The sequence below is a fragment of the Hibiscus syriacus genome, unplaced genomic scaffold (assembly GCF_006381635.1).
Source record: "Hibiscus syriacus cultivar Baekdansim isolate YM2019G1 unplaced genomic scaffold, ASM638163v2 tig00112528_pilon, whole genome shotgun sequence".
Lineage (NCBI taxonomy): Eukaryota > Viridiplantae > Streptophyta > Magnoliopsida > Malvales > Malvaceae > Hibiscus > Hibiscus syriacus.
The window spans coordinates 740,334-768,283 of NW_024063356.1; the positions used below are offsets into that span (position 1 = coordinate 740,334).

General features: G+C 35.4%; 1 protein-coding gene and 1 pseudogene across 2 annotated transcripts; both read right to left on the reverse strand.

Moving 5' to 3' along the window:
- Window positions 1-10,353, reverse strand: LOC120181559 (phospholipase D beta 2-like). 2 transcript variants are annotated; one of them, XM_039186656.1, is made up of 13 exons: window positions 10,344-10,353; window positions 9,336-9,356; window positions 6,768-6,774; window positions 4,798-6,547; window positions 4,417-4,533; window positions 3,346-3,540; window positions 2,979-3,224; window positions 2,734-2,802; window positions 2,510-2,657; window positions 1,792-1,940; window positions 823-996; window positions 528-725; window positions 1-409 (listed from the first exon to the last, which is right to left on the reverse strand). In XM_039186656.1, the coding sequence occupies exons 4-13, from the start codon at window positions 6,448-6,450 to the stop codon at window positions 116-118; spliced, it is 3,243 nt and encodes a 1,080-aa protein (XP_039042587.1). In that variant the 5' UTR covers window positions 6,451-6,547; window positions 6,768-6,774; window positions 9,336-9,356; window positions 10,344-10,353; the 3' UTR covers window positions 1-115. The 2 variants fall into 2 exon arrangements, with proteins under 2 accessions (XP_039042587.1, XP_039042586.1); XM_039186655.1 differs by lacking the exons at window positions 6,768-6,774; window positions 9,336-9,356; window positions 10,344-10,353 and having other exon boundaries at window positions 4,798-6,575.
- LOC120181500 lies at window positions 8,890-26,980 on the reverse strand (annotated as a pseudogene).
- Window positions 26,981-27,950: the final 970 nt, after the last annotated feature.

Below are 27,950 nucleotides of genomic sequence, written 5' to 3' on the forward strand. Positions count from 1 at the left end.
TAAAAAAAATCTATACAATAAAATGGGATTTTAAAACTATAATATATGTATATATTTCATCTACACTGTCAAAATTGTATTTGAATCGTATTGTATGTAGTGGTAGCATGTTAGGTTAAATTGTAAGGTTTTCTTGTATGGCAAGAAATGAGCCGCAAATGTTTCCCCCAACATCGGGGAAAGTTTCACATCCTGGAAGGGGCCTGATCTTGCCCTTGGCATCCACTTCCTCGGGGTACTTCACCAAGTGCCCTCTCATCTCCGTCACTTCCTCCGATGCAAATTGATTCCAGTTCAGCTTACCCATTTGAACAATCCGTCTTACACAGTCGATGCTCTCTGGTTGAGTGAAGCAGTCCTCGACGACCCCGGTATGTTCTGCCCAAAGTGACATCCTATACCCATGGATCTATGATAAACAACAAAGAGATAAGCATACTCTGGGGAAGAAGAAGGTGAAGATAGTTTGTGGAAACATGAGGCATCTTATATTTGTGTCACTAATACGGATTTAACCAAGAAGTTACCTGTCCGAGTGGACTAGAATGTTTCGCTGCCCAAGTATATTGAGGTTGGTAAGCTCCCATTGCGATCTCGGTGTCTCTGGTACCCTCCATGGAGCGTTGATTGATGTTAGCAGACCCTACTATTATGTACTCATCATCGACGATCATACCTTTTGAATGGACGTAGATCATAAATCTTCGACTTTTCCGGCTTAGAGACTGGAATGCAAAAAACCAGGAACATATATGTTAGCAGTGTAGGAACTTTTGGGTAAAGTTTGAGGGTCTTTGACTACCATGACATGGTATAGAGTACCTCGGGAGTGTTTATGGACCTAGGACTTTCATTGCCTGGAGGTTGATATCCATCGTTCTCGCGATTGGCGAGACAGAAAAAATTCAAATAGTCCTCTGGCGAGTAAATGCCATCAACTCCAACCTCCACCAAAGCCCTGTAAATAGTCTCGTACATCATTTCCCTAGTTTTGAGCTGCGACAGTAGTAACAAGTTCAAGATCAAGGGCATTTCAGTATCTAGTTTAAAGATCATAATTATTCAGTTAACGCAAAAAAAAAATGATTCTCAGAAAATTTAATGCCAAAGCAATGTAAACAAATCTTAATTCTCGAATTGAACCGAGCTAAAACTTCGGTGTCAAGCAAAATCTTTTCTGTTGGACTATCCAATCTCTGCTGCAGTGAGATGGAAACAAGGAATCGCATCTTCTTTGAAAGTCAGTTCTCTAAGAGTATTTGCAGAACTATATTGAGGATGGTCAGGATTAATCGTGATGTCCTCCATTCGAAACAGAAGCTGCTCCGGGCATGCACGAGACTAAAGGATAAAGCTTTAAGAACTACCATCCTAAAGCTTGCATGGAGTGCGAAGAATGTAACAGAAGACGACTCAGAGGGCAGCATAGGACTGAGAATGAGATTTTGCATTCCATTAAAGAAATAGTAAAGATTATACTAAAAGGGAAAAGTGTTGACAGAACTGAAAGTGTGAATCTGTATATGTGTACTGTTCGGAGCATACTTGATTAGAAGGGTTTAGGGGTGTAATTGATAAGAGTATAGATGAACTACAGATACTCTTGTATGTGTAATTGTAGCAGAATTCTGCTGTTTTTGGATAGTGCAACTAAATACTTAGAAAGAAAAAAAAAGGAGCTTATGTAGTTCTTACTGCAGAGCAGACATCTCGATGAATTCTCGAAAAAGATAACAATGCTGTGGTCAAAATTTTAAACATTTTAACACCAAGTTTTTAGTCAAACTTTACCTGCCAATATAAAATCCTTTGAGTGGCAGATCCTGTTGGAACACCCTCTGGCCACATTGGCATGACAATATAAGCAGCAAACCTCTGATTTGCTTTAATTTTTCTGGCAATCTTAAGAGCAATTTCCATGGGAATTAAGTTGTCAGCACCTGCAGAGAGAATGTAAGGTTTATAGTTCCAAGCCAAAACCTATGAATAAATATGCCATATGATTCTCATGAAAATTTCCATAAGACATCCGATACAAGAAATATTAGATGAAGCTGGGCTAACCAAATGATCTTGTTAATTTCTAGTTTTTCAAAGGAAAACTTATTCTGTATGTCATCCTCTGCCTTTTTCTGTGCTACAATGACATAAGTCTTAGCACATGGACTTCATACATGATTTTTGATTATCTGATTGATATATTTAACCAGAAAGTTAGCTACAATGATAATCTGACTGATATATTTAACAAGAAAGTTAGGTTCTTGATCATTTTACTATATTTCTTCTACATACATCCAGGCCCAAGATTTTTACCACTTTCTACGTTCAAAGAAAAATGTTTCAACCAAAATTTGCCAAGCCCAAACCAAGTCCATTTATTAACTTTCTTGAACTGCATAACTTATGCATTCAAGCAGACTAAAGTTGCAATCACGACGCAAGATCCATTATCAACCTTGTTAAGTTAGTCATAAACATCATGGTCATCAAAATCTAAGTGCCTTACCCAAATCTTTATAAGAGCTCCAATTGAAGGAAGATCCAAGGAAATACTGATTCTCTATATAAATGAAATGCTGGGCAGAGCGAATGGCCTTCACATATGCTGTGTGTATGCTCATATCAATAAGGACATTCTTACCGCACACCAAATTCTGTCACAGAACAAATCATCATTCAGCTTCTACCCTAGGAAAAGAAGAAGCAAATCAATGGCAACCTTCTCTTTACCTTGCTTGTTGCATTTTTTGGATCCTTTGGGAAGCCTTTAACAGAATTTGAATCAATTGAACGAAAAATCTGTATATGAAACCCCAAAACAATAAATAAAAACAATCCATTTATCAAAAAACTCAAAAGAAACGAAAGCAGCTTCTGAAAATCACATTGAGCAAGCAAAATTAGACTTATGACTAACCTGAACTTCACCCACCTAACCATTTGTGACTAAAGCCAAGATTAAATAGCAAAATTACCTGAACATGCCAACCTTCAGGATCACTCTCAGAATCTGTAAAATCAGTAACTCCCAAAATGTCTGGAATTCTTTCTATCCTCAGCAAAGCATCATCAAAGGGTTTCTTCAACTTTTTAAGTCCATGAGGCTTGGCTGACTTCAACCACCGTTCCTCAAAGTTGACCAGAACATCATATGCAGCTGGGCCATCAATTTTACTGTGCATATCATGCCAAGCTTCTCTTGGACAACCTTCTGTAGAATTCTGCTCAAGTAATTTGCAATTAAATAATGTGCAGGAAATCTTATTTACTGTGATGAATTACCATTAAACTTGCAGCTACCTTAATGTCATAAAAGAAAGAAAAAGAATGGAAAGTAGTTACCGTATAAGTTGGATTATGATAATCACCCTTATGTAATGTTTGCAGTGACCTAAATAGAGGATGATGTGGATCATCATATCTTCCATCACATAAGTCAAGGCCACCAACAAAAGCAATAATTTTTCTATAGTTTCTCCCAGCATCAACATCCACAATAACAGTTTTCTGATGGTGTGTATAAATTGTTCCAACTTCCTGATAATTGATCGCATCAGATAAACACAGTGCTTTAGCCAAAGAACAGTTTACATATAACAAAAATGGCTGGTGATAATTTAGGGATGACTTAGTGTTTGTTAACCCTTCCTAGGAAAGTTAAGGTCTAAGGTTCCAATCCCTTGGACTTCCTAATATGTACCAGCTACCAATAAAAAAAATTGATAACAAGACGTTCAGAAGACACAAAACTAATAAAGTATTTTATATTTGACAGGCCTAAGAGAAACTGAGAATCCATTAAAAAAGGGACAAAAAAATTCAGAAAAAGTACGACAGAGAAGGGCATTTACCTTCAAACTTAGACAACAAAATTCACTAAGTCCTATTCAAATGAAATAACAGTAGCATGAAGCAGAAGGGCTCTGATTATTTTCGGAAGGTTAATCACCATCATGGTATAGATACAAAAAAGTAAACAGCAATTGGTCTATGGATTATTTTGATATATATCCAGAAAAGAGGATATGAAAGACCTATGATGTTTCCCTCATTCATCCTTACTCTTTCAAAGTTTGAATGTGCAACTTATAAAAATATGCCAGAGGTTGAAAATACTACATGCAGTCCAAAAGCTATCGTTTTTTGATAAGTATGAAACATCTAAGCAAAATACGATTTTTCTCTTATTGCCAAACATCCTGTCAGCATGTGGTCGGTAGTAAATTGCCAAATGCAACCACCACATGTTACAAGAATAGTGCAAAATGTGACTTGAAGATCTTAGTAATGCTGATAATGATTTCCCAACAAACAACAATCTAGCAGTAATTTCTAATGACGCCAAATTGAATCCAAATTGATGTGGAGAAATTTGAAGAGTTAGAAATGCATTTATGGGATAGAATCATTAACCTTTTGCTTGACCCAACTATGTTTTTTTCCAGCCACACGAGGACAAAGTAACACATGCACTGAAGAGTTTTTGAAGAAACTACGTGTTTCCTCATCATGGGTTGCCATTATTCCATCCTGTATTTGTCAATTTAGAGAGGTTAATTAAAATCTATGATAAGCAAAGCTTTCTAAAGATTAAAAAGTGTGATTAATTCCTATCTTCATTAACAAGTTTGCACACTCAAAGTAAAAGTTCGCATACTCTCATTGTCATCATTCATATGCACATTTCATTTTCTCTATTAACCAGATCTGCACAATGATCACCATATACTTCTATTGTCATTAGCTTTAAACCCTGAAGCTATAACGTACAAGAAAAATGCAATAATAAGTTACCATTTTGTATCCCAAGATGCTTCTCGAAGTAGGATCATCCCATAGCTGAAGGAGCACTCTAACTCCTTCCTGTGACTTCGACCTAAGAATATCCCCCAAAGAGCAATCTGAAACAGGACCATCATCGCGTACCAGCCTAACTTTATGCCAAACTGACCACCCCGTAATGTAAATCAAGCGCCTTGCTTGACGGATAGCATCAAATATGTCATGCCAGCACTTTCCGTGCACATAGGTCATCCCATGGTCAAGTTTTATGGTTGGAAGAATCCCATCTGGCACATGGGCATCTTGATAAAGAGTCACTTTTACCCCCTTCCGAAGAGGAAAATATGTGCCAGGAACTCCCACATAATTAGGACCTGCTCCAACACCATGATGATAGATGCTCAAATTCTCCATTGGTGTGTACTGAATTGATAATCTTAAGACGGCTCCAGGCTTACAGGGCTTTCCGTTATCATTCAGAATTTGATAGCTTCCCTCTATCTTTTGCATCGAGTATATCTGCTCAATTGGAATCGATACAACTCCTATAATTTCTGACCCCACTACATCACTGTCTTTAACAACAAATTGCACTTCAGCAGCATGATGTGCAACAGGAACATTGAAATTTTGCATCCAGACAGGGTTTTCATCATTGTTGATCACATATGTCCTTCCTATAACGGCACCAGAAATGGCGATTGTGACATAAGGATCACTTGTATTCTTCCCGTCCCTTTTTCCTGCAAAACTTTTGGAAATATTTGAAGAAAAGTTCCCAAACATATCGCCTAAAGTCTTATGGAACATATCCATGTTGGGAAGATTTTTTGCCTCAAAAACCCACATATCTAAATTTCCATGTAGAAGCAAAACTCTCAATGAACCTGTATGGAAAGGTACAATCTGCATACTGTCGCCATTCTGTGAATTGTTGCATTGAAAGGCAGGTTGATTAGCCGAATCAGCTCGGCCTAAACTAGGCCCTCCCCAGGTTCTAGATTTACTTGCATAACGTGAACCATCCAGCTCAGGTGTTGAAGTAGCAGCAGCCGCTGGAAGCTCTGAAGGTGCCGAGGGTGATGCAGGAGCAGAAGGATGATTACCAGACAAATGCATATTACTTGATTGATGATCCAAAGGTGGATAAGCCATAGCAACAGGTGGGGCACTACACATATTTGTTCCCAAGGAACTTATACTACCCTGCCTGTTATGTCCAGAAAAGCTGTTCCGTCTTGAGTGGAGCTCGGAATTACTTATAGGAGGAGGATATTGCGCAGGTTGTTGATAAGAGGCAGAAGATTGCGGGCAAGTTTCAGGTGGCGGGTAATGACCAGATAAGGAATGCTGGTAAGGGTAAGGCGATGGACCATAGTGGAAAGTTGCAGGATGTTGGGGAGCAGGTTGGGAAGGATTTAGAGGAACCGGGTGCGCATATTGATAAGGAAATGGTTCGGGATGAGGATGAGAATGACTATAGTCTATGGGAGCTGAACCAGGAGCGTAACCTGGGGGCAGATACATATGAGGTGCATAAGGGTATTGGGAATTGTAAGGATATGGATACGAAGGATACGGATGCTGATGCGCATATGGGTCTTGATTTTGTGGAGGGTATACATGGTGATAAGGGTATGGATTTTGGTGTGGGTTATTATCCATTTCTTGCCAAATTACTCTTCTTTTACAATGGAATCAAATCAAGTGAATAACAGAAAAAATAACGAAAATTTGTTCTTCATACACATTGCAAAATCTGAAGAACAAAAAACACAGACTCAGCCGTGTTTCTCCGTTTCAATCTTTCAATGGAGAATTCAATTGTGTCGTACATCAAATAAAACTGAAAAGAGCAAACACCCTAGAATTCATTTGAACAAAAAACATAAACGAAAAGAAAAATCTCAGAAAAGAAAAAAAGAAAGAAATGATTCGGCTAAGGTTCCGAGTGAAAAGAGGCAGGGAAAGAGGCTTATAGATTGGGATATTTTTTGATCACTGAAGAAGATGAATGATCCAGGAAAGAGAGCAACCGAGAAAAGGGGGAATTTGAAATAAGTGATTTAGGTAAGAAATTACCTCTTTCGCATTGGCGAAGCGCTTGCTGATCAACAAATTAAACATCGCCAAATTCGCATTTAAATCTGCCGCGAAAATACCGTTGGCCGGCAGTTTGTTCAACTGTTATTCGAAAACTCGTGGCAAGCAATTACCATCTTTTTTTTTCTCATATAACTCATTTTACGTAAAATAGGAGTATTGTTTTTTTTGGGTAAACTACACATATGACTACTAAACTATGTCCAAAAATCATTTTGATCATTGATTTTAATTTGATCAAACAAATTACCTAACTATTTAAATGATTTAATCAAGTCACTTACCACTAAAATTTAACAAAGATATGATGTATCAGTTAAACATTTCGATATAATTACACATTTGGTCTATATCACTTACACAAAATGAAATTTAATCCTAACTTTAATTAAATTTAATAAATTCAATCATGGAATAAAATTATGATGTGTCAGTCTATAATTGGATGATTAAATTTATTTATAATTTGTTTAATTCATTAAATTTATTTATTTTTCAATCAAAGGTGTCACCATCCATTTTCAAACGAAAGGAGGTTTAATATTCAAACATATCTTGTATATGTTTAAAACTTAATTCAAATTTATATTTCTTTATAGATTAACTTAAATTTATGTCCTAACTTTAAAAATATATATTTATTTTTATTCAACTTATTTAATACGTTTTAATTTTATTTTAACTTAAAATATATTTTATTCTTATATTAACTTTAAAAATATATTTCATTCTTCTATTAATTTTAAAATATATATATATATATATTTTTTTTTATTTTATATTCAAATAATCTGAGGTAAGTAAAAGAAAATATATGTTCATAGATAAACTCTTAACAACGAGCACTCACACCCATGACATCTATGTTGTTTGAACCCGAGTATCAAGGAATAATAATAATTCCTTTACCACGGAGACAACTCGGAACAAACTATTTTATTTTATTTTTTATTAACTTAAAATTATAAATTTTGTTATTATCTTAACTTCATATATATATATATATATATTATTTTATTAACTTAAAAGATGTATTTTGTTATTATCTTAAGTTAATAATGTGAAATTAAATACATTAAGTGCAGAAAATATATATCTTATGACGTAAAACTTACAGTTTGCCTCAGTGGCTGTTCACACCCTTGGCACAGTGGTTGTTCGGTCGTGTCTTAGATCAGGTGCCCCTAGTTCGAGCCCTCCTCGCGCCTATATTTTCTTCGGTGGTTGGTCGGCCGTGTATTAGATTAGGTCACTCTCTCATGGAGGAAATTAAATTTAATGAATTAAATAAAAAAATATAAATAGATATAATCATTCATTTAGAGACTGACAAATGTCATAATTTAATTATATGATTAAATTTATTAAATTTAATTAAAGTTTAGATTGAATTTCATTTTATATAAGTAATAGGGATCAAATGTATAATTATATCAAAAAATTAATTGGCACATCACTATCTCCCTTAAATTTTAATAATAACATTAAATTATTTAAATAGTTGAGTGATTGTTTGTTCAAAATGAAATATTGGTGGTCAAGTAATTTTTTACTATAGTTTAGTGGCCACTTGTGTAGTTTATCCTCTTTTATAATACATTTTAAAAATTACCTGTTACATTATCTAATTTCAACTATTATTTTAAAATCATTATTACATGTAATATACTTTTTAACTTTTTTTTCATTATCATTGTATTAAATCCAACGTAATATTTCATATTATATAATATAGATTTTATAAAAATATAACAAATATGTATTCAAATCAAACATATGTATATGAACTAAATGATGTCCAAAGTAAATGAATTGTTGTTATTCGGGGTTCGAACACTGATAATACTAGGAGTGGGAACGTTTCATTTTAAGAGGTTGAGAGTTATATTTGAATATATACTACATTCCCCATATTAATTAAAAAAATCAAATGTATAATTATACTAATTAAACTTTAAAATAAAATATTTTAATAAATTTTCAATCAACTGTACTATTTTATATACAATATAGATTATTACTTCTATTAATCTTGGAGACTGTAAATAACAATAGGACTTCTCACAGTATGGTGAGTGCTTTTCCATACAAGGGAAGCTGATAGCACCGTCAATGCTGTTGGAAATCAAAGTTGGATGGCAATACATGCAACACATGGGCTGTTAAATTAATAAAGTGGCAACCGATTGCTTAAAAAAATAGGAAAAGTGCATTTTTAGTCCTTTGTATTTTAGGATATTTACAAGATTAGTCCTTATGCTTCAACTATAAATACCCTAGCTCATTTAGCTTCAAAATCATCCCAAATCATTTCTTTCTCCCAATACTAGAGAATTTTCTTGTGAGTAGTGAGTGTTTTGTAAACACCTGTAAATTTTCTCTATAGTAAAAGATCTGCAGCAGTCCGGAGACGTAAGCAAAATTGGCTGAACTCCGTTATCAATTTCGGGTATTATTTTTCCGCTTTTGTTTCACATTCTCACTAATCTGGTTATAGGGAAATTACTCGTTACTTGTTTATTTCCCAACAACTGGTATCAGAACTTTTGGTTATGAATTTTGTCAATTTTTTACGAGGTTACTATTCATGTGAATAGTAAATTTCGTGAATAGTAAACTTTTGTCGGCGATACGAATTTATCGACGGAGGTGTTCTAATACACGATGGTTCGCAAGAATTATCAGAAACGATCTAAACGAAGCCAGATTCGAGTGGGAGCGATGGCTCCAGACGAAGGGAATGTGAAAATTGAAAAGTTCGATGGTGCGGACTTTGGCTTTTGGAATATGCAGATTGAAGATTTTCTATACCAGAAAAATCTATATCAACCTCTCTCAGGAAAGCAACCTGAGGGCATGAAAAATGAAGACTGGGCTCTTCTCGACAGACAAGCCCTCGGAGTTATCCGACTGACGTTGTCCTGCAATGTTGCTTTCAACATAGCAAAGGAAAAGACCACGACGAGTCTTATGGCGGCTCTCTCCAGTATGTATGAGAAGCCATCAACCTCAAACAAAGTTCACTTGATGAGGCGATTATTCAATTTGCAGATGACAGAAGGGGCATCAGTGGCTCAACACCTAAATGAACTCAACAATCACAACCCATTTTAGTTACGTGGAAATTGAATTCGATGATGAAGTTAGAGCTTTAATTCTCTTATCATCTCTACCAGACAGTTGGAATGCTATGTTACAGTAGTCAGCAGCTCGTCGGAAACAACAAATTGAAATTCGACGATGTTCAGATCTGGTACTGAGCGAAGAAATTTGACGGAGAGAATCAGGTGAAGCATCAACCTCTTCAGCCTTGCATACGAAGTCCATAGGGAGAACTTCAGAAAGAAATTCAAATCGTGGTAGATCGAAATCTAGAAGGGGCAAATTAAGAACATGAAAGAAAGATTTTACTTATTATTATGGCAAGAATGATCACTTTAAAAGAGATTGTCGAGTACTGAAGAAAGATACCGGCGCACAAGAATCTGCCAATATGATAGAAGACAAGTGATGCCATGATTCTAAGCGTCAACAGTCCGATTGAATCATGGATCTTGGATTCAGGGCATCTTTCCACTCCACCCATGCCGAGAAATCATGGAGAACTATGACAGTGGTAATTTTGGGAAGGTTCATCTAGCTGATGATGAAACCTTGAAGATTGTCGGAAAAGGAGACATCCGATTAAAGTTGCCAAACCAGACCACCTGGATGCTGAAAGAAGTAAGACATATTCTGGCCTCAAAAGAAATTTGATTTATAGGACAACTTGATAGAGAAGGATACATCACAACTTTTTCAGGCTGTGAATGAAGATCACCAAAAGAGCACTCGTCATTGCTCATTGTAAAAAGACTGGTACTCTCTACGTAACCTCAAATTTAGAGAATATCATTGCTGCAACAGATGCTGATGGAAAATCAAACCTATGGCACCAAAGGCTTGGCCATATGAGCGAGAAAGGGATGCATACACTTTTGTCAAAAGGAAGCTGTCGGATCTAAAGAATGTAGATGTCGGACTATGTGAGGATTGCATCTTTGGCAAACAAAAGAAAGTCAGTTTTGCAAAGATTGATAAGACACCCGGCAGAAAAGTTAGAGTTGGTTCATACTGATGTATGAAGACCATCTCAAGGTTCATCCCTTGCAGGCTCATTATATTATGTCACCTTCATCGATGATTCAACAAGGAAGGTGTGGGTTTATTTTCTGAAGAAGAAATCAGAAGTCTTTGATACCTTTAGAAAATGGAAGGCCATGGTGGAAAACGAGACTGGTTTGAAAGTCAAGCGGTTGAGGTCTAACAATGGAGAAGAGTACAGAAATCGTAGATTCAGAGATTTATGCGCAAACAATGGGATCAAGATGGAGACAACAGTTCTTATGACACCGCAGCAGAATGGCGTAGCAGAGCACATGAACAAAACTCTGAATGAACATGCCAGAAGCATGAGGATACATGCCGGATTACCCAAATTTCTATGGGCTGAAGCTATCAACACTGTAGCTTAACTGATCAACCGTAGGCTCTCAGTTCCTTTGGATGGCATAATACCAGAGGAAGTTTGGAGCAAAAAAGAAATAAACCTTTCACACTTAAGAGTGTTTGGTTGTATTTCTTATGTACACATAGATTCCGCTAAAATAAGTAAACTTGATGCCAAGTCCAACAAATGTGTATTTGTTGGTTATGGTGGTGATGAGTTCGATTACCATTTTTGGGACTATGAAAATTGGAAGATCATCAGAAGCAGAGATGTCATTTTCAATGAAAATGTGATGTACAAAGACAGAGCAACCATAGAATCAAGTAGCTCCAATACCAAAGCTGAAATAAAGGAATTTGCTGAGTTCGAGGAGATTTCTAGAAATGATGTTCAGATCAATCCTGAAGTAGTTCAAGAAGAACTAGACACATCAGAACTGAGACGCTCATCCAGAATTCCTAAACCAACCCAGCGTCATTCGCCTTCTTTGCACTACTTGTTGCTAACTGACAATGGTGAACCAAGTGCTATGATGAAGCAATGAAGGTGGAGGATTCAGTCAAGTGGGAGTATTCCATGAAATATGAGATGGACTCACTTATGTCAAATCAGACGTGGGAATTAGTTGAATTACCACCAGACAAGAAAGCGCTCCACAACAAGTGGATTTACAGGATCAAAGAAGAGCACGATGGGAGCAAACGCTACAAAGCAAGATTGACTGTCAAAGGTTTTCAACAAAAAGAAGGTATTGACTACAATGAAATTTTCTCTCAGTCGTAAACTGTCTACAATCAGACTGGTGTTGAAAATTGTAGCTGCAGAGAATTTACATCTTGAGCAGTTAGATGTGAAGACACTTTCCTTCATAGTGATTTAGAGGAAGAAATCTATATGAGGAAGCCAAAAGGCTTCATAGAAGCATATAAGAAAAACCTGGTATGCAGGTTGAAGAAAGCTTGTATGGTTTAAAACAAGCTCCTAAACGGTACAAGAAGTTTGATAGTTTCATGAGTAGCAGTGGTTTTACCAGATGCCAAGCAGATCATTGTTGCTACATCAAGAGGTTCGACAACAACTTCATTATTTTATTGTTGTATATTGATGACATGCTTGTTGCAGGCTCAGACATGCAAGAGATTATAAACTTGAAGCAAAAATTGTCGAAGCAGTTTGCTATGAAGGATCTGGGCGCTGCAAAAAAATTCTTGGGATGAGGATTAAGAGAGACACAAATTTGGGGACTTTGATGTTATCACAGGCTAAGTACATCAACAAAGTACTCTCCAGGATCAACATGCAAGATGCTAAATCAGTAAGTACACCTTTAGGTGTTCATTTTAGACTCTCCAAAGAACAGACACCAAAGACGGAGGAAGAACGTTCACACATGGTGAAGGTGTCGTATGCCTCAGTAATTGTAAGTCTGATATATGCCATGGTTTGTACCAGACCATATATTGCTCATGCAGTGGGAGCTGTTAGCAGGTACATGAATAATCCAGGCAAGGTACACTGGGAAGCAGCCAAATGGATCCTCAGATATCTACGGGGTACTACAAACAAATCACTTTGTTTCAAAGGTGGAGATACGATACTGACAGGCTATGTAGATGCTGACTTAGCCGGAAATGTTGATATTAGAAGGAGCACTACATGGTATGTCTATACTCTAGGAGGAACCTCAGTGCGTTGGGTTTCTCAACTACAGAAGATAGTTGCTCTCTCCACAACTGAAACAGAATATGTCGCTGTTACAGAAGCCAGCAAGGAGATGGTTTGGCTCCAAAGTTTCTTGGAAGAGTTAGGCAAGAAACAAGAAAACAATGTCTTGTATTACGACAGTCAAAGTGCTATCCATCTAGCGAAGAATCTGTCTTTTCATTCCAGAACGAAGCACATACAATTGCGATATCATTTTATCCGGTCTCTTCTGGAAGATGGGATTTTGAAACTTGAAAAGATTAGTGGAGCTCAAAATCCGACAGACATATTGACAAAGACGGTGACCACGGACAAACTGAAGTTGTGTTCAGCTTCAGTTGGCATGCTAGAATAACAAGAAAGAAAAGTTGTTGCATTGACGAGGTGTGAAGACATATTAAAATCAGTCTTCAAGTGGGATTATTGGAAGGCAAAGTTGGATGGCAACACATGAAACACATGGGCTGCTAAATTAATAAAGTGGCAGCCATTGCTTAAAAAATAGGGAAAGTGCATTTTTAGTCATTTGTATTTTAGGGTATTTACAAGATTAGTCCTTAAGCTTCAACTATAAATACCCTAGCTCATTTAGCTTCAAAATCATCCCAAATCATTTCTTTCTCCCAATACTAGAGAGTTTTCTTGTGAGTAGTGAGTGTTTTGTAAACATATGTAAATTTTCTCTCTAGTAAAAGATCTGCAGCAGTCCGGAGATGTAAGAAAAATTAGTTGAACTCGTTATCAATTTCAGGTATTATTTTTCCGCTTTTGTTTTGCATTCTCACTAATCTGGTTATAGGGAAATTACTCGTTACTTGTTTATTTCCAACAAATGCCGTGCTCGCCGTCGGTTTTGCCATCTTCACCGCCTTAAAACAATGCTTCTGCAAGCTACGAGTGAAGACGAGGCTTTTCGGGTTAACCGTGATTTGCAATCCTTCGGGGGCTTTAATGGTGGCATTATACACGGATGATGACCTACATTGGTTACCCTTCTCATGAAAACACCTACCGTTTTCTGTTTGTCGTTGATCACATTAAGTTGCATCGATGGGTAGTTAAGGGCATTGTATCAGATTTCTGGAAGCAATGACGAACAGTTTACAGACTTTTTGCCTACTAAATGAGCTATAGATGGTCCAGTGTAGCCTTCATGGAATAGGAACTGTATGTAAGTCATCTCGTCCATGTCGTGGATAAGGCCGGGGTTTATGGTTCCGGTGGGATTCAATTGCCCAGCACCATAGGCGAATTTGGCATCCTTGTTCACCCTCCGTCCCATCCATTTTACTTTTGTAGTTTATTACAAAGACGTGTAAGATATAATATGATATGATACACATTGAAATCATTAAGTGGTCTATGATATATCCTTTACCTGTGGTCGTAATTGCGGATTTGATTACAGCCGTCCATGTAGGGTGAAACGATTTCACATACGCGCTATACCGGCAACATGCGGGGCGCCATGGAAGTACCGGACATGAGATGAACTTTGAATGTTGGTTGTCCCCTTTTAACCCGGTGAGTGAGTTTATAAGTGTGTAGGCTGCCAAGATGTCCACACCAGGGGCTGCAATATCAGGCTGTATATGTATAGTACATATATGTATATATCATGGTGTGGAAAAGACTAAGTTTAAGAAACAATTAAAGGCAGAATTCAAAGATTTTTATACTTTGAAACATGTTGTGAGGCTGCATTTGGACCCCTAGATGAAAATGAAGCAACAAATGGAGCTGAAACTTTAACTTCATTTAACTTTTATATCACGGTTGAAGGTGATCTAGTGGAATGTATATATTTATCTATAGTTTCTCCATCAGTCATGTTCACCATGGTGGCTGGTGCCAAAAATTAGAGCTGTATTGCTTGCTTTCAAGTACAATGCCGACTCATCCGATTCTTTTGTATTCACCATTTTTATATCAGCAGAATCCCCTCCATGTTTCAGCTCCAGCAGCTGCCAGCAACTTCAACAACAGCTGGTTCCTGCTCTAATTAACACCGTCAACACTCCCTATTCCAGCAGCTTCCAATAACAACAACTGGTCCCTTATCCAGCATCTTCCTAGTTACAGCTCACCACCAAGTAAAACAAACAACAATCATCTTTTTTTATTTTAAGCATGTAAATGGGTTAATATATATAACCATAAAACTCATTGTAAAAGGAGAGAACCTTTCAAATATATATACAAAAACAGTGAGTTTCTTGGATTATTTTTGTGTATCATTTTATTTCACGGTTTTATGTTATTTTTCTTTCTTTCTTTGGGCATTCGAACAAAATAGTAAAGAGTAGAAAGTAGAGTCTTACCTAGTTAGCTAGTTCTCGTCGAAAGAGGGGTTGTAGTCGTCGTCGGGTTATGTTTGGCTGAGAGTCTTTGGCGTTTAGGGGTGTCGGTTTTGAGTTTCTAGAGGAGAATGAGAGTTAGATTATCGATAGATGAACAAGGTGACCATAAAGAACAAGTATCCTCTTCCGAGGATTGATGACTTGTTTGATCAGCTTAAGGGAGCACGATTTTCTCTAAGATTGGTCTTCGATCAGGATATCATCAATTAAAGATTAAAGAGGAAGATGTTCCAAAGACAGCTTTCAGAACACGATGGACACTACGAGTTCGTAGTAATGCCGTTTGGGTTGACAAATGCTCCAGCAGCATTTATAGATTTGATAAATCGAGTATTTCAACCTTATTTAGATCAATTTGTGGTGGTCTTTATTGATGATATTCTGGTATACTCAAAGACAAAGGTAGAACATGATGTTCATCTTCGTACTGTGCTCGAAATACTTAAGGATAGAAAGTTATTTTCCAAGCTATCAAAGTATGAGTTTTGGCTATCAGAAATTGTTTTTCTTGGTCATGTTGTCTCGGCAGAAGGCTTAAGAGTTGATCCAAATAAAGTTCAAGCAATAATGGAGTGGAAACCTCCAAAGAATATTACAGAGGTCTGAAGTTTTTTGGGACTTGCTGGTTATTATCGAAGGTTTGTGAAAAACTTTTCGATGATTGCTTCTCCTTTGACCAAGCTTTTGAGAAAGGATGTTTCATTTGCTTGGATTGAGAAATGTCAAGAGAGTTTTAAAACTCTAAAGAAGATTTTAACAGAAGCACCAGTGTTGGTACAACTAGAATCGGGCAAAGAGTATGTGGTGTATAGTGATGCATCTCATAATGGTTTGGGCTATGTACTTATGCAAGATGGTAAGGTGGTAGCCTATGCTTCTCGACAATTAAAGACGCACGAGAGGAATTATCTTACTCATGATCTTGAGTTAGCAGCAATAGTTTTTGCTCTAAAGATTTGGCGTCATTATTTGTATGGTGAGAGATGCCACATCTACACGGATCATAAGAGTTTGAAATATCTGTTGACTCAAAAAGAGCTCAATTTGAGATAGAGAAGATGGATAGAACTTTTAAAGGATTATGATTTGATCATTGATTATCATCCAGACAAAGCAAATGTTGTAGCAGATGCATTTAGTCGGAAAACTTTTGCAGCTTTGCGAGCTATGGATGTGCGGTTATTATTGAAGGAAAATGGCGCACTATTGGCTGAATTAAAAATAAAGCCAATGCTTTTAAATAGGATAATAGAGCTACAAAGGAAAGATGGAGGATACTTGGAAAAGATTTCACTAATGGAAAAAGGTGAGACTAAATACTTTGAAGTCAAGTCAGATGGATGTTTGTATTACCAAGGAAGAATCTATATTCCACATGATGATCAGTTGAAGAAATATATTCTTTCTGAGGCACATTATAGTCTACTGACTATACATCCAGGTGGGAGCAAAATGTATCATGATGTAAAAAGTCGATTTTGGTGGCCGGTATGAAAAGAGCTATTTCTTAGTTTGTTGCTACATGTCTGACGTGTCAGCGAGTGAAAGCTGAACATTAAGTGCCTTCGGGATTGTTACAACCAATTTCTATTCTAAATGAAGTGGGATAGAGTTACTATGGATTTTTTCACAGGGCTACCATTGACATCAAATAAGAAGGATTCCATTTGGGTGATAGTTGATCGGTTAACTAAATTGTCACATTTCATTCGGTGCAAATGGACTACGCCTTGGATAAATATGCAGAGTTGTATATCAAGAGATAGTTTGGTTACATGGAGTGCCAATATCAATCATATCTGACAGGGATCCAAGGTTCACTTCAAGATTTTGGAATTATTTGCATAAAGCATTGGGTACTCGATTGAATTTTAGTACGACATTTCACTCATAGATGGATTATCAGTCTGACGAACTATCCAGACATTGGAGGACATGTTGAGGTCTTGTGTGATTGATTTTGAAGGATCTTGGGAAAAGTATTTGCCCTAGCAGAATTTGCCTACAACAACAGCTATCAAACAAGCATTAAGATGGCTCCTTACGAAGCTTTATACGGGAGAAAGTCGGACACCATTAAATTGGTTTGAGTTAAAAGATCGAAATCTGGTTGGCCCTGATTTATTAAAGGAGGTTGAGAATAAAGTGAGAATAATTCAAGATAATCTCAAGATTGCAGCTGATCGTCAGAAGTCTTATGCCGATTTGAAGCGAAAAGAGATTGAATTCCATGAAGGCGATAAAGTTTTTCTTAAAGTATCACCTTGGAAAAAGATATTTCGTTTTGGGCGCAAAGGAAAATTAAGTCCAAGATTCATTGACCTTATGAAATATTAAAGAGAGTTGGACCGGTGGCGTATCAGTTAGTATTACCTCCAGAATTGGATAAAGTTCATAATGTGTTTCATGTGTCGATGCTTAGGAAGTTCGATCAGATCCTTCACATGTCATTGCACCAGAGAAAATTGAAATTCGACCAGATTTGACTTATAAAGAAGAGCCAGTTCGATCTTAGCTCGAGAAATCAAAGAACTGCGTAGCAAGACAATTCCCCTTGTTAAAGTGCTTTGGCGAATCATAAAGTCGAGGAAGCTACTTGGGAAAGAGAGAGGACATGAGGAAGCAATATCCTCATATGTTTTTATCATAAGAGTATTAAAAATTCGAGGACGAATTTTATTTAAGGAGGGAGAATTGTAATACCCCAAATTTTGGTCAGTGACCAAAATGTAACTTTTGAAAGTTTGATGGTCAAAGTATAAACTTGGAAAATTTAGGGAATTAAGTGATGAAGTTCCTAAAAAGAATTTTATTCTATAAATAGATAGTTTACTCTTGAGAGTGGGTTTTATGGAAATCATATTTTGGATTTGGAATTTAGTAAAGAAAAAATTAGAAATGTTAAAACCGGTAAGAATCGGTAATTTCATATTGAATTGGAATTTTGCAAAAATTTGAAGGATGTTATAAAATGGTTGGAAATATTATTTTAATATTTTGGATCAGAGAAATTTGGTCTGAAAATGTGCAATTTTTCAGATTTAATTGAAACAGTGGAATTTAGTGACTAAAATGCAAGTTTTGAAATTTCATGGGAAATTTTGGAAATTAGAGTCAAAATAATTCAACTTTGACTTTGAAATATGATAAGGATGAGTTGTCATGGTTTTATGGTAATTAGGAAGATTCATTAAGGGTGATTTGGTCATATCTCAATTAAATGAATATTATATTCATTCAAGTGGAATATAATGTAAAATACTATGAAATGCACCCAACATATCATTTCAATTGTTCATCTTCTTCTCCAAAATCAGCCGTGGGTTTTCTCTCAAGGTAAGAGAAAACTTCAACTCAAATTTCAAGTAATTTACTTAGGATTTTGAGTAAGTTGTAAATAGAAAATTGTTATACGTGAAAAACTCTATCTTTTGGTACCAATATTGCATGGTAATCTTGTTGGTGTTCAAAGATCCCAAATTTAAGGGTTTGTGTTTATAAAAGGGATCATGAATATGATGATGAATATGGATGTTTGAGAGGTAGTTGATTCATATTCAAGCATGTATGATGATTAGAACATGTTTAATCTTTCTAAAACTTGTTCTTTAAGTTTTGGTCATGGATTGTTTGAGTTAGAAAAATTATGAAAAATTATATATGGGTTGGAAATGATGACGGAAGTATTCAACAAGCTTTAGAAAATTTGGTGACTATTTCATAATTTTTGAAAAGTTGGAGATTAATTCGTAAATTCTGGAAAATTAAGGGATTGTTGTGTAAGTGTTATATAATTTATGTACTATGCTGGAATTTTTAGTATTAAGAATATAAGTGATAAAATGGTGAAGGACCATTTTATATAAGTTGGAAAAATTGGTGACAAGATTAAAAAGAATTAATAAGTGTTTAAATATTTGGTGTAAATTGAGTTCAAGTATATCATGGAGTTGTTATGGGATATGTTTATGTTAGTATAATACTAACATATGTATCGTATGAATGTGTGATTATTCAGATCGTGATTGAATTGTGATCAAAACAAGTCAAATAGAAAAGGGTTTATTGTGGACAATAGTGAGGCACATATTTTCAAAGATATAAAGTGTCAAGGTGAGTGCAATACATGCATGAAATTATACATGGATGTTTTATACATCATCAGGAAGACTTGCGATAAGTCGACCTTGTTTATATCAACATGATACTATATCATTTTTTTATAAATTGACATGACCTTGATATGTCATAGTATGAAATTATAATGCTTTGATTTTTGGAAAATGTGATATTTTACCATGAATGTTATTTCGGTATGAACTGCCCAATGTTAAAATATAATAATATACTTTGCCATGGATGGATCAAATAAAATAGACTATATGCCCAAGTAAGTCATTGAGGGACATGGTATAGTTGGCATGCCATAGAGTATAGCAGCTGCAGGTTTATAATACACTTCGGTGTATATGGTGGGCACGACCTTATGTGTAATACACTTCGGTGTATATGGTGGGACGACCTTATGTGTAATACACTTCGGTGTATATGGTGGGCCTGACCTTATGTGTAATACATTTGGGTGTATATGGTGGGCACGACCTTATGTGTAGCACTACGGTGCAAATTTTACTCGAATACCCAGGGTCCTCAGGGTTGTATATTGGGCTATTGTCTATGGTTTTATAGATTATTGATTAATAAGTGGTAAGCATGAAATTAAGCTTACGAGCTTAAGGAAATAATGGCAAGTATATTGGTAAGGAATTTTATACTCAGTTATATTATTTTGATCATGGTAAATATTGGATATGCTGATAATATGATTTTAAGGTATTTGTTTTATAATGAAATTATACATGAATTGTATTGCACTATTTATTGTTATAATTGCCTCACTAAGTATATACTTAGCATGTGATGATTTTCACCGTAGGTAAAAAGCCAGTAGTGGAATAAGGAGCAAAGCGAAATCAAGCATCAAGAAGTATATTTCTATATCAGTAAGACATCCTAAGATGTAATGTAACTTAATTAGTGGCATGTAATTATTAATGTTTTATTTGCTTTGTTGAACAAAATTTGAAACAAAATGGTAATTTTATGAGTTTTTATAATGATGAAATTACTATAGCGCTTACTGTAGCGTATCGATGCATTGTAGCAGTTACTGTAACAGTTACTATAGCTTATCGATGCATTGTAGTAGTTACTGTAGCTTATCGATGCATAATATTAATTCGATGTTTTGATGCACTGTTCACGTTACTGCAGCGCATCGATTCACTGTTCACAGGTTCTGTTCATCACTGTTCACGGTATGTCATCACTATTCATAAAAAATCTTTTGAATTAAATTTGCTATAACAAAATGTAAATTATATGATATGATATTTTTATAATATCAATTACTATTTTGAGAAAATAAATTTTAAATCGTTTTAGTAAAGAAAATGGTTTTAAAAATTCGGATAAATCCATAATCTGTATAGGTATAATTATACGGGTTATGGGTGTTACAAAAACGATTTCCAAAGTTTCTCATTTAATCTTTTCTGAAAATGAAATTGTTGAATAGTAATAAAACGATTTTCAAAGTTTCTACTTAGTAAACTATTTCCCACTTCTGTAAGACCTACAGTGCATGATGTTTTCAAAACCTTCGGGTCATCTGTAAGAGCTACAGTGCAGGATGTTTTCGAAAAGCCTTCAGGAGTTTTTTGATGTTTTCAAAACCTTCGAGTGTCCATAATACCTACAGTGCAGGATGTTTTCAAAAAGCCTTCGGGAACTTTTTGACGTTTTCAAAACCTTCGGGTCACCTATAAGACCTTCAGTGCATGATGTTTTCAAAACCTTCGGGTCATCTGTAAGACCTTTAGTACATGATGTTTTCAAAACCTTTGGGTCATCTGTAAGACCTTTAGTGCATGATGTTTTCAAAACCTTCGGGTCATCTGTAAGACCTTAAGTGCATGATGTTTTCAAAAAACCTTCAGGTCATTTGTAAGACCTTCAGTGCATGATGTTTTCAAAACCTTCAGGTCATCTGTAAGACCTTCAGTGCATGATGCTTTCAAAACCTTCGGGTCATCTGTAAGACCTTCAGTGCAAGATGTTAAAGTCCTTCGGGTCATCCATAAGACCTTCAGTGTAGGATGTTTTTTTAAAGCCTTCGGGTCATTTGTAAGACCTTCAGCGCAAGATGTTAAAGCCTTCGGGCCATCCATGAGACCTTCAGTGCAGGATGTTTTCAAATAAATTTTATCTCACTTGAGATTGTTTTTCTTAAAACAAAATGTTTCTCGCTGGAGAAAATTTCACTCGAAATAGCAATTTATCTCACTTGAGATTGTTTTTCTTAAAACAAACTGTTTCTCGTTGGAGACAGTTTCACTCGAAACAACAATTTATCTAACTTGAGATTATTTTTCTTAAAACAAGATTCGTCTCGCTTGAGACAGTTTCACTAGAAATAGAAATTTCCATCACTCGATGGATCAACATTTTCAGAGGAGTTCATAATAAGAAGAACTCATCTGAAGAGGAAGAAGAAGTTCATAATGAGAAGAATTTGTTCAACCTTTTGCTCGAGTCTATCACTCGATGGATCAACATTTCTAGAGGAAGTTCATAATGAGAAGAACTCATCTGAAGAGGAAGTAGAAGTTCATAATGAGAATAACTTGTTCAACCTTTTGCTCGATTCTATCCCAAAAGGAGATAGATCAGCACCAACATTTCTAGAAGTGTTCATAATGAGAAGAACTCATCTGAAGAGGAAAAAGAAGTTCACAATGAGAATAATTTGTTCAACCTTTTGCTCGAGCCTATCACTCGATGGATCAACATTTCCAGAGGAAGTTCATAATGAGAAGAACTCATCTGAAGAGGAAGAAGAAATTCATAATGAGAAGAACTTGTTCAACCTTTTGCTCGACACTATCACAGAAGGAGATAGACCATCATCAACATTTCCAAAGTGTTCATAATGAGAAGAACTCATCTGAAGAGGAAGAAGAAGTTCATAATGAGAAGAACTTGTTCAACCTTTTGCGTGATTCTATCACAAAAGAGATAAATCAACATCAATATTTCCAGAAAGAGTTCATAATGAGAAGAACTCATCTGATAAGGAAGAGGAAGTTCATAATGAGAAGACTTGTTCAACCTTGCCTTAATTCATCACATATGAAGTTGAATCAACGACACCTCTTTTGAGGATCAACATTTCCAAGAGGAGTTCGTAATAAGAAGAACAGAACTTTTAGCTCAAGTTTAAACAATTCAAGCTAAAAATGGTACTTTATGTCTTTGCTCAATTCCTGTTCCACAGTAACGAGCACAGAGGGGCAACTGTAATCACCATTTTTACCTCAACAGAAGCCCATCCACATTTCAGCTCCAGCAGCTGCCAGAAACTTCAACAACAGCTGGTTCCCTGCTCTAATTAGCACCCGCCAGCACTCCCTGTTCCAGCAGCTTCCAATAACAACAGCTGGTCCCCTATCCAGCAGCTTCCTAGTTATAGCTCACCACCAAGTAAAACAAACAACAATCATCTTTTTTTTTGTTTTAAGCATGTAAATGGGTTAATATATATAACCCATAAAACTCATTGTAAAACGAGGAGAGCCTTTCAAATATATAAACAAAAACAGTGAGTTTCTTGGATTGTTTTTGTGTATCATTTTGATTTCATGTTTTATGTTATTTTTTCTTTCTTTGGGCATTCGAACAAAACAGTAAAGAGGAGAAAGTAGAGTCTTACCTAGTTAGCTAGTTCTCGCGGAAGAGGGGTTGTAGTCGTCGTCGGGTTGTGTTTGGTCGAGAGTCTTTGGCGTTTAGGGGTGTCGGTTTTGAGTTTCTAGAGGAGAATGAGAGTTAGTTTAGAGTTTTGGGGTTCATTTTTTAGTAAGCCGACCACCATGGGTGGTGGTCGGAGGATTGATGAGCGTCGTTGAACAGCAATGTTGGTGAGAAATTTTGAAGCTCTCGGTCGTACGTTTGGAAGATGGAGAGTGAAAGAAAACAATTTTTTCTCATGTTTTGCAATGAAACGTTGGCTGGGTATTATAGTTTAGATCATATATTAGCATTTTAGGGTAAATTACATATAGGCCATTACATTTTAGCCTTATATTTCTATTTTCGTCATATTTACATTTTATTTTATTTTAATATTGATATACTATTTTTATTTATTTATGTTTTGGTCATTTGTTATATTTTATTTTAATATGTTGTGTGGTTTGTTCACAATTTTGTGATTTACGTTTTTGCCTATTTTAATTTTTAATATGTTGTTTTTGTTTTATTATATTTTTCACTGTTTAATTATAATTTTGTTACTATTTTATCATATTTTTATTTATGTCCTTTATATTTCGATACTTTAAATTTAGTCCTTTAATTATTGTTCTTTATTTTTATTCACTTCATTTTAGTCACATGAATATATATTTAAGGATGATATTTATTTTTTTTTAATATTAAAAAATTGACTGTCTTAAAGCCCTAAAAGTTCTTTTTTGATATACTTAAATAAATAAATATCCTATTTTTATAAATTATATATTAATTTATTTTAATTATTTTTAGAGAAATGTTTTATTTATTTATTTTTTAATATTAAGAAATGGGCTGTCTTAAAGCACCTAAAGTCATTTTCTAGTATTTTAAGTAAATAAATATCTTATTTATAAAATTATAAATATTTTTTTTTAAATTATACTAATAAATTTGAAATAATAGAATTATGAATTAAGTATATATATATATATATATATATATATATTCTCTCTTAAATTTTCAATAATAGAGACAATTTATAATCAAAAGGTACTAATTTTGGGCGTTGTGGGGGTGCTAATCCTTCCCCAAATGTAACCGACCACGAATCTCTTTTTATTATTAAAAATAATGAATTTTTGGTTAAACGCATACATTTATCTTTTAACTGATGTTTTATTAAAAACTCTTTTAAAAAATGATTTTTAAGTATTCGACCTACCTGATCCAAAAGACCGATGACGACTCCCAAAACATTTCAATAAAAACATTTATTCACATAATTTTTCCGCCAAATAAAATTTCGTGTCCGGGCAAAAACCGGTTACAACACCTTTAACAACAGAATCGGAACCCAACTCGACTAGCAAGCAGTAAACAAGCCTTCCTTTTACCTTTGCAGGATCCAATGTGTTGTCATAACAGAACCTGGAATTACATTTTAAACTGCCAAATTACATTTAAAATTGAGACCCGCCACGGTGTATGGTTGATATCGATCACCGTGCGGTTGGGTCATTATGAACAGAACAAAGTAGTACCTTGCTAAATCCTTGCTTTCTGCATTGATGGCAACATCAGCCCCACTGACAATGGGGTAAAATGTTTCCTTTGATCCAGACGTGTTGATTCCAATTCCCTGTGTATCAATGCAGTTAGATTTCGAGCATTCAACGAAAACAATCTTCTGCGTATCGAACTTACCGAGAAACTCTTCCCATTTCCCAACTTGACTGCACTCCTAAACTGTCGGTCGGTTCCGGTGGCGCCACGGTAAGAATCCATGGGAATAGTTGGACACGGAGCCCAAGCTGGACCATCATTACCACCTGAAGCTACCGTGACAATTCCCTTCTTCAAGGCGTGGAATGCACTGACCGATATCGAATCCGTGACAAAGTCCTTGGTCTCCCCGCCAATAGATATCGATATAACATCAACACCGTCGCTTATAGCATCATCCATTGCGGTGAGGATATGCATATCGGCACATCCCAAGCTGACCCAGCACACTTTGTATGTGGCTATCCTAGCCGATGGAACCGCACCCGAGCTGTGCCATTGGCTAGCCCATAAAGGCTGGCGTTTGGAAGTAGGTTGCCAGCTAACGTGGATGATGTGTGGGTACCTAGGCCATCCACATCTACCGGTGATAGAATGTCCGCCGGGTCGGGATTGCCGTCTAGCTTGAAGTACTTAGCTCCACAACCTTGCTATTGAACTCGGTGAAGGCGGTCCAAGAGCAAGAATGATCGACATTAAAATATAGAAAAAAAATCAATGAACACGGTTTATTAACTATTGAAGATGACCGGGAGCATTGAATTCTCACATTTTAACAGACATGACTTGCTACTCAAGAAATTAATTCCCAAAGTATTTTATTTAATTCAGTCCTGCAATTAATATGCAGCCAAGGAGAAAAACCTTTATGCATTTGACGAGTCCTATTATATGTTTAAAACAATCATGAATGATGAATTGTACCTGTTGCATCCCGAGAAATTTCGAAAATGGTGGCATGTTCCTTTCCATTTATGGGGTGGAGGACCAAATCCATCATCCTTGAAGCTGTCTGACTGTGGAGTGATCCCTGGAAATGGAAAAAACATCATATTAGTAAACAAGAAGACATTAATGGTGAATCAACTTAATGAAATAACAGAGTGCTCCATCAACCTGTATCAAGCAGACCCACAATTATGTCTCTCTCAAGCTTCAAGTATCTTTTAGCTGTTTGAGGAAATCCAATGAAGTCCCATGATTTTGTCGCGTGCAGCTTGTGATATCGATTCGGAAACACAGAAACCACTTCATCCAGTTCTAAACATTCCAAAACCAAGTTAAGCAAATCTGATAAAAGTCCGGGAAAAACTACAGTTGAATGAAAATTTCATGCACCCTTTAACATTTGAGCTTCGTCTTTGGATAGCTTTGCAGCAAAGGCATTGAAGCTCTTCGTGTAGCTATAAACCATGGAGTCCTTAGCATCACGTTCACTGTTGAAAACAACAAAATCATACATACATACATACGTATGGGTGATTAAGCTTAAGCTAACCTGGCTTGACAGAGGAGAGAAGGCTCAAGTGTTTACGAACAGTGGAGCCTTTGCTCGAAGGAGAATGCACCTTTTTTCTTCTTCTTCTGATGAGACAGTAACCAGAAGAAGAAGAAGAAGAAGTTGATGGGTTTTTGCCATGCTTGGCCGTGGTTTTTGTGGAGCTTCATTGATGGATTTAGACGAGTAGCAAACAGTTAAGGCAATTTGACAGGTTTAGCTGGACTGAAACAATATCAAACAATGGCTAAAATGAATGAGAATCAACAAACGTGTACTGCACTTCTTCAATCTTAATACAATTTTGGTAGGGTTATAGATTGGGGAGTCTTAAAACACAGACAATGAAATCCCGATTCCAATACATGGACTACTCAACGTCAATTTAGCTTCTGCCTGTTTTTAGGATGGACAAAATTATAAAAGTTTACGGTGTGACAACCTTAATATAGATAAAAAATGTTTAAATAATAAAATCGGTAAAAAATGATCAAAAACATTATTATTTCTACTGGTTTTGTTATTATTATTAATTACCGATATAGGTAACCGCGGTAGAAAAACCCGGTAAAAAAATAATGTTTTCGGTAAAGCGTTACCTAAAACATTATTTTTTACGGGTTTTCTCTACCGTGTTTACCTATATCGGTAATTATTATTTAAATAATAACAAAACTTGTAGCACATTTTTTTAGTTGTATATTAAGACTGCCGCACGTGAGCATTTCCCCAAAATTCTATTACACTACATATATACATAATTTCGAGTTTGAATTTGTACCTTTTAAATAATCAAATTATATTATTTTGGTCTTTAACTAAGTATTTTGATTATTTTGTAATTTATTTTTATTTTTTAACTTTATTTCTCTTTTATTTTAAGTCTAATCATGATCAATTTTGAATCACATGATCTTAAATCATATATGTAACTTTAATTCCTTTTTATAATTTAATCCTTTAATTTTAAATTTTATTCATTTTGATCCCCAACTATAATTATTTGCAAAAAAATATTCTCATCAAATTCTTTGACTCCTTTAATACTTTCGTCAATAATTTACCCTGAAAAAAATTGAACAATTTCTAGTAGGGAACAAAGAAGAGGAATTTTACTCTTAATAGGTACTGAACCTACAATCTACGGAAGAGAAAATGTGTCAACTTAGAGTTTTTAATCACTTGATCTAGAGATTATTGCCAATTTATCCTCAGAATTTATTATTTTAAAAAACAACATTATAATATGAGAAAAGTATGAGAAAATGTGTATATCATACATGGTTAGAGATAACAATTTAAATTAAAATCAATTACTATTATTCTATTATAAATAATTTGTAAAAAACACATTATAAATAATTACATTTTAATATAAACAGAAACTCAAACGAACATATTCGATTCAACTCAAATTTTATAAACTCGTTTTGAAGATGTTTATAATATAATTGGAATGATAAAACGATACTTAAACTCGTTTAATTTAAATTTTTTCCGCTCGACTAGATTGAATACTCACCTATACTTGCTTCTTTTGTTGTAACTGATTCTGAAATAAATAAACTATAAATATCAATCTGACAATAGTGAGATTACATGAATCAATTTGAGTTCATGGGGGCATTTTCAATAAATATGAATATTAATTGGGAAG

What these genes read in the sequence shown, in the direction of transcription:
- LOC120181559 (XM_039186656.1), bottom strand. Translation starts at nt 6,450, where the DNA reads ATGGATAATAACCCACACCAAAATCCATACCCTTATCACCATGTATAC. An exon ending in GCATCTTGGGATACAAAATG is followed by an intron (nt 4,534 to 4,797) that starts GTAACTTATTAT and finishes TGACAAATACAG; the next exon opens with GATGGAATAATGGCAACCCA. An exon ending in GAGCTCTTATAAAGATTTGG is followed by an intron (nt 1,941 to 2,509) that starts GTAAGGCACTTA and finishes TTCTCTCTGCAG; the next exon opens with GTGCTGACAACTTAATTCCC.